The sequence below is a fragment of the Manis pentadactyla genome, chromosome 3 (assembly GCF_030020395.1).
Source record: "Manis pentadactyla isolate mManPen7 chromosome 3, mManPen7.hap1, whole genome shotgun sequence".
Lineage (NCBI taxonomy): Eukaryota > Metazoa > Chordata > Mammalia > Pholidota > Manidae > Manis > Manis pentadactyla.
The window spans coordinates 17,135,003-17,147,041 of NC_080021.1; the positions used below are offsets into that span (position 1 = coordinate 17,135,003).

At 39.2% G+C, this 12,039-nt stretch overlaps 1 protein-coding gene across 1 annotated transcript in view; it reads left to right on the plus strand.

Annotated features, from left to right (window-relative positions):
- The first annotated feature begins 5,291 nt into the window (after positions 1-5,291).
- Positions 5,292-12,039, plus strand: part of FAM91A1 (family with sequence similarity 91 member A1) — a 48,160-nt gene continuing 41,412 nt past the window's right edge. The window contains exons 1-3 of the mRNA XM_036882937.2: positions 5,292-5,636; positions 10,168-10,252; positions 11,226-11,377. Coding sequence (XP_036738832.2) covers positions 5,565-5,636; positions 10,168-10,252; positions 11,226-11,377 — 309 coding nt within the window. The 5' untranslated portion in view covers positions 5,292-5,564. The remainder of the gene's footprint in view (positions 5,637-10,167; positions 10,253-11,225; positions 11,378-12,039) is intronic.

The window sequence follows — 12,039 nt, forward strand, 5'->3', positions numbered from 1 at the left end:
AAAAAAGAAAAAAATCTAGCATTAAAAATTTTTTTTCTGTATTTTATCCACATACTTAACTAATTTGATGAGGTAATGAGGAAGAAATTGAGAACTCTCTAGATACCTCCTCACTCCTGTAGGCTTTCATAATGTCACCCCTTTGACCTTTTTTATTTATTTTTCCAGTTAGTCTAACCTCTTTTAAAAAATAAAATTTAGTACCAACTGTGAAATTCACAAATCCATTTAAAATGTGATTTTACTCTTTATCATGGATATTGTGAAAATACTTTAAATTAAGGCTAAATCATGCTTTGTAGCTGACCAACTTACCTTTTCTACTTGATCTACCAAGGAGCATAAAGTTTTAGGCTCAGTGGTGACTTTGAGGTTGTACAAACCTCAGTTGGACCACTGCCCAGCAGTCCCAGATATATCAGTTTGCAAGGGAGAATTGACAGTATTTGGTGCTTAGATACTGGAGAAAAATTGGAGAAAAAATTTCAAGAATTTTAAGGCTTGAGATACTGGTTTGGATAAAAGTTAATAGTGAGAAATGGGGAACTGAAGAACTTGTAGGTTTTAGTGTAGAAATGTTGTGTGAGATCAGCCCCTAGTGGGCCCACAAACTATTACAATTGTTCAGCATTTGTTCATGTGGCTTGAATTGGAAAGTTCATTTTAAAGAAAACCAGGCCACAAATGTTCTAAACACAGACTGACCTCAGATGGCAGTAATATACTGTTGTATTATAAATATACAATATTAATTTTTCACAGGCTCTGTGGCAGAGGGCCTCTCACCTCTCTCTAAAACAGGCTTGTAATTCTCACTTGTTTCCCAACCTTTGCAAAAAAAAAAAAAAAATTCTAGAAACTCCCTAACGTAGAGAAAAAGGTCCTATATGATCTTGACCCTTCCCACTTCTCCATTCTAATCTCCTCACCCTTCAGTATTCCCTTCATGATGTCAGGATGAGAAGTTTTCTAGGTAGATAAGTAGGAAAAAGTATTCCACAAGGGGTATTCTATATGCAAAGACCCAAAGGGATTAAACAGTATGGCATGTGTAGGGAGCTGCAACTGTCCTAGTATTTCTGAAATGAATAATGCAGGAGAGGATGGGCAGCTTGCCTTTTTCTTTGCTTTCGGCAGACAAGGGTACAGAAATATTTCTCCACTCCAAAATAAAGTGCAAGTGAGATGATTTTTGATGGCCTCCATAAGAGAGGTAGTAGGGAGTAGTAGAGAATATGGCCCAGAATCTGTCCTCAGTGCAACTGACTGGTGTAGGAAATGGGGGTCTAATGCTGTTGGATTTTCCACATTTTTAAGAGAACCCCCAATTCAGATTTTTATGAGAATTCTGCTCCATAGGCAATATCTAGTTATTCATTCAATATTTATTGTGTGCCTACTATGTGCTCTTCTAAGCCTGAGGACAGAGCAGAGAACAAAGCAAACAAAAGCCCCCCCCCCCGCCCTTTGGGGCATTTCCAATCTGATGGGGGAGAAAAATAACTCAGAAAACAAAGTAAATTATTATATATATCAAATGGTAATAAGTGCTGTGGAGAGAAATAAATGCAGGGGAGGCATCAGAGGAGTGCTGGAGATGTATTACAGCTTTGAAGGAGGTGGTCAGGGAAGGCCTAACTGAGATGACTTTTGGGAGCTAGGATGTCATGTAACTAGTTCATTCATTCAATACATTCAGTGGAATTTACTGAGCACTTATAATGTGCTAGGCATGATTCTACAAATTGGAGATAAACTGATGAATGAAACAGGCAAGGTCTTTTCATCTGTGGAAATTATATTTTTCCTGGGGAGACAGTCAATAAACAAGAAACCAAAAATGATAATATCAGATAATGATTGCTTGCAATGAAGGAAATAAATCAAAGTAATGTATCAGAGAGGGGGAAGGAAAAGAGGCTAAGCTCGACGAAGCAGTTGAGAAGGCCATCTAAGTGACAAGGGTGCATGAAGGGAGCCTGATGTGCAAAGGTGTGGGGAAAGGCATTCAAAGCAGGGGGAACAGCCTCAAAGGCAAAAAATTAGGCCATGGTGTTGAGCATTGGTGGGTGATGAATTGGTTCACAGAACAGAGCAGAGTATATACGGGTAGGGGAACCCATGGCCAAGGTCAGGCCCAGACAAAATTGTGAAATAGAAAATGTTTACATTGGTTTCCTCCTCTTTTTTTTTCAAGACACCATTTCCTCCTCTACAGGTGCTTCTCTGGCCTCATTTAATCCCCTAGCTCTTTCTCTCTCAATCTTGCTCTTGGAAAAGGATGTGATAGCTCCTGCATCAAAAAAAATAAAAAGCTGAAAAGCTGTTATTCCTCCTAAGGTTATTTACATTGCAATTACTATGATTTGATCATGAAATGTGATGCATTGGCTATTTGGGTGTTGGACTTTTTTACTGCTGGGGAAGTATATTAATTTCCTGTGATTGCTATAACAAATCATCACAAATTCAGTGGTTTAAATACACACAAATTCACTATCTTACAGTTTTGGAAATGAGAAGTCCAAAAAGTCAGCAGAGCTGTGTTCCTTCTGGAGGCTGTAGGGGAGAATCCGTTCCCTTTTGCCACTTCCAGAAGCCTTCCCTTATTTCTTGTCACTCTGACCTCTGCTCCAACTGTCACATCTCCACTGCCTTTGCCTCTGCCACTACTGCCTCCCTCTTATAAGTACCCTTGTGATTACATGGAGCCCGCACAGGTAATCCAGGATAATCTTCCCATCTCAAGATCCTTAACTAAATTGCATCTGCAAAGTCCATTTTGCCTTATGAGGTAATGTAGTTTCAGGTTATAGGGGTTAAGACAGGACAACTTTGGGTGCCATTATTATATCAACCAAAGGAATAATATGATGGGGTCTGTGAAATTAGATCATAAGACAGCGAACATTCAGGTTTGCTTCTCGAACTTTAGGAATGAAATGGTTCTGTAGTCTTTCTGAAGGGCAGATTGCCAAAGCCACCAATTCCTAACGTTCCTTAGTCTGACTTAGGAAAGCCAGATAAGATTGCATCTCATTGCACATATAGTTTTGAACACATTGTTTACCCACAAGTTTAATTTGGATGGCAATTTCTGGGACGGGGCTTTTAACACTGCAGTTTCTGAACTCTCTGGAATTTGAAAAGCAAATGTCTCTTGAAGCAGAAATGGCAGGGGCCTGAGTCAAAGACTTAAAAGGGTGGACATTATTGTTTACCATTTCGTCATGATGATATAATGAATGCTACATATGGAACCCAATGAGCAGTTCTCTGCTTCCTGGTGTTTTGAGTGAGCACCCTTTTTCCTGTACTTCCCAACAGAGGGGGCAACTGAGCCCTGTGGGTTAACCTATGGTCACTGAACTGCTGTTCTCAATCCTCAAACACTGGTCACCTGGGTGAAAATGAGACCAACCAGTACTTTAGCTAGCGTCTTTTATTTTGTAAGTCAAACTCTGTCACCAGTTCCTACTCTGAAAGGCATATTATTTGGATTCTTCCTGTACACGTAGGTTTGACCCACTACCATTTCCTCCTTCAAATTTCTGCTTTTGTCAGTTATTCACTGAGTTAGAATCTTTTCTATTCATTATGGTCAAAATTTCAAAGATCTGTGTGTTACTAATGTAGTGGGCATGTATTCTTTTCCACTATCCCCTCTCTATTGTTAGGGTTTTTGTTTGATGTGTCCACAGTATACACAATATTTATTGACCAAAAAAACTCTCGAATTTAGCAGGTGCTTGCCTGTTTTACTGCTATAATTAACAAAATAATGGTTTATTGGGATTACTATAACGTTTTCATTGTATTTACATTGCATTAATTGGACTTTGGAAGAATCGAGTTATTCAACACTTAGAATTATTAAAAAACTATTTTGGAGGAGATTTATATTGTTGACTTTAAATGAATATTGTCCAGACTGGCAGAGGAAGCAAAATAGTTTAGTGAGTGAGAGCCTGAAGTGAAGATTAAAGAGATGACACGGGCATGGGACAGCCTTGGGCTCCAGTTTGTCTCTGTCACTACCACCTGTATGATCTCGTGTGTAAGTCAGACAATCCTGACTGACAGGAAACAAGCCTCAGTTTCCACCTCTGTTAAATCAGGAGAATAGCAGTGTTATTCTTTCACAATGTTGTGGAGAAAAACAATCTGCTGCAAGTCAAGGGCTTGATACATAGTAGACAGGCAATCAATATTTGTTGTATAAATGTTATAGTCAGGGTTCTGTTAACTTTATAGATACGATGACAAGAGTCTGTAAACACAGGATTCAAAGCACTTAACTATGGGCTCTCATTGTTGGATAACATGAGACCAATACACACACACACACAAGGGCAGCGTAGACCTTTTTGTTTCAACTCATCAGACAAAATGAGCTTCCTGCTATGCATTACACTGTCTGAAGTGTATGTAGGCTAGGCACCTTATAAAATATTCTTGGTATATACATCTGTCCATGCATAATAAAACATTATTTAAATAGTTGCAAAATACTGAGTTGTCTCTGGACAAATTCTGGAAGAAATTGTTCCCAAAGACCTCACTAAAGATAGGCTGGATTTCTGCCTTTAGAAGTAACTCTGGGGCATTTGTGTGGGGCAGAAGAAAGCTATAACAAAGAGGCCCCTTGTGAGGGATTCCTCTATTTCCTAGATCCCCTTTGGGCCAACCCCACTTGTCAGCACTACCTTCATCTAAAATTTCATCTCCTTGAATTCCCACATTTTAAGAACTTGGACCCTTGAAATAGAGGCCAACGTTTCTCTTCCACAAGATGCAGCAGCTACCTGGAAGGGATGAAGGATACCAGACCTTTGCTTTACTCCTGTGGCCTCTCGTTCAGTTTTGGGGGGAAAGCCCTGACTTACCAGTCCTTTTAAGAACCTGGACGGCGTCCACCTAGCCCCGTTTTGGGGTTAGCTATGGAGAGCCGCCAGGGGCTCATTGCTCTTGCACTATTTGAAGCCAGCTATAGGCCCCTTCCCAACTCGCTCTTTATCAGAAAACCGACCCCCGTGCCTGAAACCGACGCTCTTGGGCCACCCGGGTTTACATTTTGGGGAAACCGGGTCATCCAACAGTGGCAGTGCAAATCCAAGCGCTTATCTTATTCATCCAGAGACTGCCGGCGGGATACCAAGCGCGTGGGCAAGAGGCCTGTTATCCAGGTACCTGGAGGCATCATCTCGTTGCTCCGCCCCTCAGCGTGTAGAGGGCGGGGCTGGCTGCCAGCCTGGTGCTCCGTCCCTCCGGCTTCACGCCAGTGAGCGGAAGTGACGCAAGCCCAAAGCCATTTCCGGCGGGACGAAACTAGGAAGAAACTTGGAGCTGCCGTGGCGCCGCTGCCGCCCATCTGCGAGGCTTCTGTGCCCCGTGGCCCGGGCCGCGCCGAGCTGTCGGAAGCTCAGGCCATGGGGCAGCCCCGGCCTTTCGCAGTGTAAGGCGCGGGGACCCCCGCGGGCTCTCTTGACAAGTCAAGGGCCGGCAGGCGCGAGGAGTTGTTCCAGCCGCGGTCGCGGCCGCAGCCGGCCCGGGCTCCCGGCATCATGAACATAGACGTAGAGTTCCACATCCGCCACAACTATCCTTGGAGCAAGTTGCCGGCCAACGTGAGGCAGGTACGGCCGGAACCTGGGGCGGGGCTCCGCCCCTCGGTCACCTGCTCGCCTCGCCTGCGGGGCGGGGGCTGGCTCCTCCCTACCAACTGCGGTCCTTACCCCCACTAGGGTCTAGGGAAAACCCACCCGCAGTCCGGGAGTGAGGAGGACACGGCCCTGGGGCCACCGGGCAGGATGGGGCCATTGCTTAATGGGGTGGAAAGTGCCCAGTGTACTCGCCTGGTTCCTTTACCTGCAGCGTCTTTTCCACCAGGCATTGGGTTGGGCGCTTGCGAAACTGATTCAAAACGCGGCCATTGACCTCTAGAGCTTGAGGATAGTGAGAAATGGACGAGAAACGAATGAAGGCGTTACAGGGTGATAGCTGCTCATACGAACTTCCATTACAGTACATGTGGGCTTTCAGAGAAAGGAGTAAGAAATTGTCGGGAGCGTTGGGCAGGATGTGTAGGGCATTTAAGTTGAGCCTAAAAGGACAAATAAAAGCGAGAGAGGAGGGAATAAAGATTTTCCATTTAAAAAAGCTTAGAGGAGTGAACGAGCATGTTTTGAGAGTAGCTGGCGACTTAATTATCACCGGAGTTGGAGGTGCGGATACATCGATGAGTTTGGAGGTGGAGTTTTGTGAGTCCCAGGAGGTTGGTAGCAGATGAGGCTGGGACAGCAGTCTGGGCGAGTTTTGAAGGCGCTTTCGCACTTTGTTTTTATTGGATTTTATCTTCTAGACAAGACGGGTTTAGAGATGTTTCAACTAGAAAGTGACATAAAATTTTTGTCAGAGCGTGCTTGACTGTCATTTTTACTCAGCTGTTTAACAAGTATTTATTGAACAGCTACTGCGTGCTTTGCGGCCTTCTAGATATGGGTAACTTGCAGCAGTCAGTAAGACAAAGACCCTGCCTTCATGGAACTTATATGTTAGTAAAGAAAGATAGTTAACAAATGAATAAATACACATGACAGGTGGCGTTATATCTTAGGAAAGTAAGTGATACATGCATAAGGCATTGTTTCTCTGGTCATAGATTAACCTTCAGGTTCCTCCCATTGTACAGGTTGAGAGTGAGATTGTTATTTTCCATTGCTGCTGGGCAGTTACATTTGGAAAGTTTGGGTAGTGGTGGCATAAGGATTACTTTGCATACTTATTACTAAGCTTGTGGGCTTAGTTCTAGGAAATGAATAATTTAAGGTTCTGGAAGTGCATCATGTGGCAGAGAAAGTGCTTTCACTTTAAGATACAAAAAACACCCCAAGAAAATAGATAAATTTAAGGAAGTCAGAATTATTGGTTGTCAGTGGCTACCTATGTGGAAGAACAAAGCCCTAACCTGAAGGAATAAGTTTCTTTTGTTAAGGCTTGAACGAGGGCTTTGGCATTTTTGTTCTTTAGGGTTGTGTGGCATGTCTGAAAACAACTGGGAGAAACAACAATACTTCTTTTCTTTGTTTCCATTTTTCTCTGTCCTTTTCACATAAATACATGTAGTAATATGGAAGGAAGATGGATGATTTGATATTGTCCAACATGAAAATTGATCTTAATTAGTATTGGCAAAAGCATTTCTAAACTTTAGTCACAACTATTAAAAATAATTACAGTGTTATGGCTAAGTGCCAATGGTGACATTAAATTATTATTTTCTGTTTTTTTTTATTTTGGTAAAATCACTTAAAAGAATGGTCGTTTTGGTTTAGGATGAGCTTCCACTTGTAGAAGGTGTTGCGAAGGCCATCTGTACAAGTTACTTCCATAGACTTTCTCTAGCTTTGCCAGTGTTTCCCCAGGTCAAGTTACCCTTGGTTTTACTACATCAGTTTTATGTCTGGTCTCTTGCCCTCAGTATAGGACTCTGCCATCCATTCTTCACACTTCATCGGGTAGAGGTCTCTAAAATGCAAACCCAGTCTTACACTGTCGCCTCTAGATTACTTGTAGCTTCTTGAATCTCAGGGACTGACTCTTCCAGAAGTCAACTATTTTAAACCTGGAATAACTGACCCTCAGATGTGCAGGCACAGCACTGTTTCACACCCATAGATACAACTTATCCCATTATGTTGCATTTTCAGTTACTTTGTCTTGCTTTTGTATTTTGAGCACCTGTCAAATAATTGGCTCTTAATACATATTTTTGGTGTGAGTGAGTGATGGTATCAGTCTGAGATTTCTTCCAGGAGCTAAAGCTCAAACATTTTAAAAGTGGGGAATATTCTTGTATGGAAAGAATTTGTTTTTTGGCATTATATATACTAAGTACTTTGATAGAGTTTCCAGGTAAGTTTTGATACATTTAATTTGGAAATAACTCATTTCCCAGTTCTGAAAGGTGGGGGAAGGTGAGTCAGGATTTTTTTTTAATGTATTTTAAGCCAGTAGTTTTTATGTGGATGAGATGAAACATTTCTATGTGATATGGGCTATGATGGACTTAAAAAAATACATTTTGGGATTTTTCTGTAGTTTAGCAGTGTCTTGTATTCATTGTTCACAGTAATTCTTAGTTGTTTTAAGAGAGATCTTATGGGAGGTTCTTAATAATCCAAGAAGGGTCAACTTTAAAATTCTGTTTTGTTTTGTTTTGGTGAAATGCACAATGTAATTGGAGTTTGTAGAAGCAGATGCTTTAGAAAAAAATGCTTTATGCTTTTGACATGATCTGATGCACAATGGGTATTTTTCAGCCAGGGCCTATGTTGTGCTTTCATCTGTTATAGTTACTTTTATATGCATCCCGAATTCATTTGTCACACTGGTCAGTATTTCTGCAGGGTCAGCACTGTCTGAAAGTAAAATGACCTTTCTTTGTGTGCCTTTAAAACAGTGGTAACTTTTAAAATGTGAATGGTGAGAAATTTGGGATAGGAGTAGGAGAGAAGCCAAAGAATCTTGTGAACAAAGCAATTATATTTTATGTATGGGGGTAGTGAAGAGTGAAATCAACTTTTAATGTAGTTTTAAGATATTTGTGGGCACAGACATGGATTGATCAGGACCAGTCATTACTTAATGCCTAGCACCGTAGGCTTAGATGCTTAATTACTGTATTCTCTAGTTAGATTAAACATATAGGCTTTTATTTATTTATTTTTGTATGAGTGGCTGGATTTACACTTTTTATTCAGGAGTTAGCAGGAAGGAAATTTGAAAGGGGGAGAGTTGTTGTAAGTTAGGATAAATTAAGGGATTTATTTGAAGCAGAAGACAAAACATAAGGTTTGGATGTTGCCAAGATTTTAGTAAACTTGTGCTCTCTGTGAGTGTGCATGTGTGTGTTTTTTTGTTCCTTGAGAAAGAGACTTTTACTTGGCCTTTGAGCTAGAGGAAACTCTTTAAAAGTTTTACAGAAAACTAATATTTTGAATCCCCTAAATATCTTCATTACTGACCCTGGCTTTGGTGCTATACAGGGGGATGGTAGTTTCTCTACAATGGACTTTACTCCCAACTACCTCTGTTAAAATGAATGGAGATAATTTAGGCACATACATCCCTGCAGTCTTGTAATTCATGATTTAACCTGTGATAAACTAACATTCAGATACAGGAAGAAAGATTTTTACTCTTATACATCATGCCCCATTTTTCTCAAAATGTAACCCACCACAGGCACAGTTATGGGCCAGTTTATTTAGATGTGCATTTTATCCATCTTGTGATGATTGCCTTAAGTGAAAGTATGTGTATAGGCATTTACCTTGGCTTTAAAACCTATGAATAAGAGTAATGGAATCCTCTGATCTTGCTGTCAGTCATTAGTTTCCTAAGATGTCTAATTTCATTTTATGGCATGTTGGAAAGATCACGCCTAGTAATTAGAAGGGGGATAGTGGTCATAAATTAAGTGTAGGGTCGCACATTGATGATATTCAGGCAGATTTACTCTTTGCTTTCTTGAGAACCCAACTTTGACCTTAAAACACTAAAGCTCAGCTAGAAAGCTTTTTGACCATTAAAAAAAAAATCAGAATTCTAAAATTGTCTAAATGTTTTCTAATGAGGCAATAAAGAGATGATGTTAAGTAATCTCATTAGAGGTACATTTGCAATGTACATTCTCCAGAAATCTTAATTTTTAATAATCATAGTCTTCAGCTATAAGTAATTATCAGACAGGAACCTGTTCTTAGTTGCCATTCTTAAATTTAAATAAATGTAGGTGTAAAAAGCCATGCATCTGTTCAATACACCCAAATGGTGAGAGTCAGGAAGGAAATCTTTATAAGTAGAACTTAGTTTTTGGTAACTTAAGTGAAGTTATGCTCTCCGACTGCTCTTTTATTTGACACTAAATATGTCAGATAATTTCAGAAAGTTCTTTTAGAAAGGCAGACTGAAAATAAACACATTGAATTTTTACTTTAAAACCATAGCAGGAAAGTAAATAAAATTTAGGAAAATATTCTTACTCAGATAAATTTAGAAGTGCCAGGATAAAATTAGGGGGCATGGATTTGAAACTTTATGGGGAAAAAGTACCATTTAGTTTAGAAGCTATTTTTAAATCTATTTGAAATCTTTTTTTTTTAGAGTCTTGGAAATTCACAGAGAGAATATGAAAAGCAGGTTGTCCTGTACAGTATCCGCAATCAGTTACGATACAGAAATAACTTAGGTAAGTGGAGACATTTTTGCACATAGGTGGAAATGACTATCATTTTTATAAGTCTGTCCTAACTTTTCAATACCTATTTCATAATACTGCTGTTAGTCCTTGTGCAGACTTGAAGAAACCCTGTACTGACCCACTCCACCTTCCAGTATGCATTAGCAAGGACTTTTTAATTCTGATGAAAATGAATTTTTAAAGAGGATTGCGTATAGCCTTCTTTCATCTATAGAATAATAATTGTTCAGATGTCCTCTTTTCACTTTAGATAAGAAGTATGTTATTCGTTTTTAATAATTTTTTTGTTTTTGTCTCCATAAATTTTCCAGATAAAGTAACTTCAGTGAAAACTTTCTGTAGTAATTGGAACAAGTTTAAACATACTTGGTTCCATCATTTTTGTTCCTCCTTTTTTTAAATGTTTGCTGTTTACTTGTCAGATTACTTTGATTAGTCTGTTCTGTTGCCCTGCTAGACTTCCCTCCCATGTGTTTCTCTTTATTTTAAGCATAGTAGTTGAGAGATTGTTTTCTATTTGGACATATTCCATGAAAGTCAGAAGTCTTTTAACATTTAAAGAACAAAACCCAGCAAGTAATTTTTAAAATAAACTTGACTTGATTGAAAACTACTATTCAGTTTGACTATCTTGTAAAATAATACATTAACGGATTTAATGAATTATAGTCAGGTTCTGCACATTTTGGGGGGACGTTCCATGCTTGCTTTCTGATGTAGTAAGAATTATTTCTCTGCTTATCTGTAGTATTACAAATTTTTACCTATATAATTTGAAGTCTGTTTCTTGTGGTATAATTGTTTCTTTCTTCCAGTTTAGATCATTTCACTTATTCTCTGCCAACTATATACTTTTCTTTTCAATTAATATTGGTTTGTAAAGTATTTCTTAAAGCATCTGTAATTATACGTAACTATAAAACACCTGAAAAAAAACTGGATAATTTCCTTCTTTCTCTAGTTAAACATGTCAAGAAAGATGAACGCAAATACTATGAGGAACTACTAAAATACAGTCGAGATCATCTCATGCTGTACCCTTACCATTTATCAGATATTATGGTGAAGGGCCTGAGGATAACACCATTTTCATATTATACAGGGATTATGGAGGTGAGTTTACAGTGTATGCGATCCATTAGGAATGGCCTGGGACTCCATATCAGGGACACTTTTCAGTGGATGATCAGCTTGGTACCTCTCAGTAGATTTTGTTTCTGAGTTTTTTGGGTAAAACAGCTGATGGGAACAAGTTTTAGCCATACTTGTACATGAAGTTGTGATTATCTGTGTTTTCACAGTAGAAAACTATCTGTTTTTATTCTCTGTTCTTGAAGGCATTTTTGATCCTTTGTGCCATTACGGTGTTAATCAGTCATTTGTTTTAGCAGAATCTGTATAAACATAACTACTTTTAACGTGATTGAGGTTGAAAATGAGGGTGACAGAATTGGACATTAAGCTCAGAGAAACTTAATGCATTTAAAACTGTTCACTAACCATAGAAAGAATAAATGATAATATAGACCCAATACTGTATAATACATGTCAGAAAAAGAGAAATGTATTTGTAGTCCTGGCTGCTACTCTCTTTCTGTAATTGTTTACTTTTAGGTGTTAGTCTTTTTCCAGAGGAGCTCTTAGGCTTGGGTTGAATAACTTTAAATACTAGTTATATATTGTTTTTAAGTGAGCTTTATGTAAAGATTGGCAATATTTATATAGTATCCATTTGCCACTTAATTACATTTGAGTGCTATTGTTTGGGCTCACCA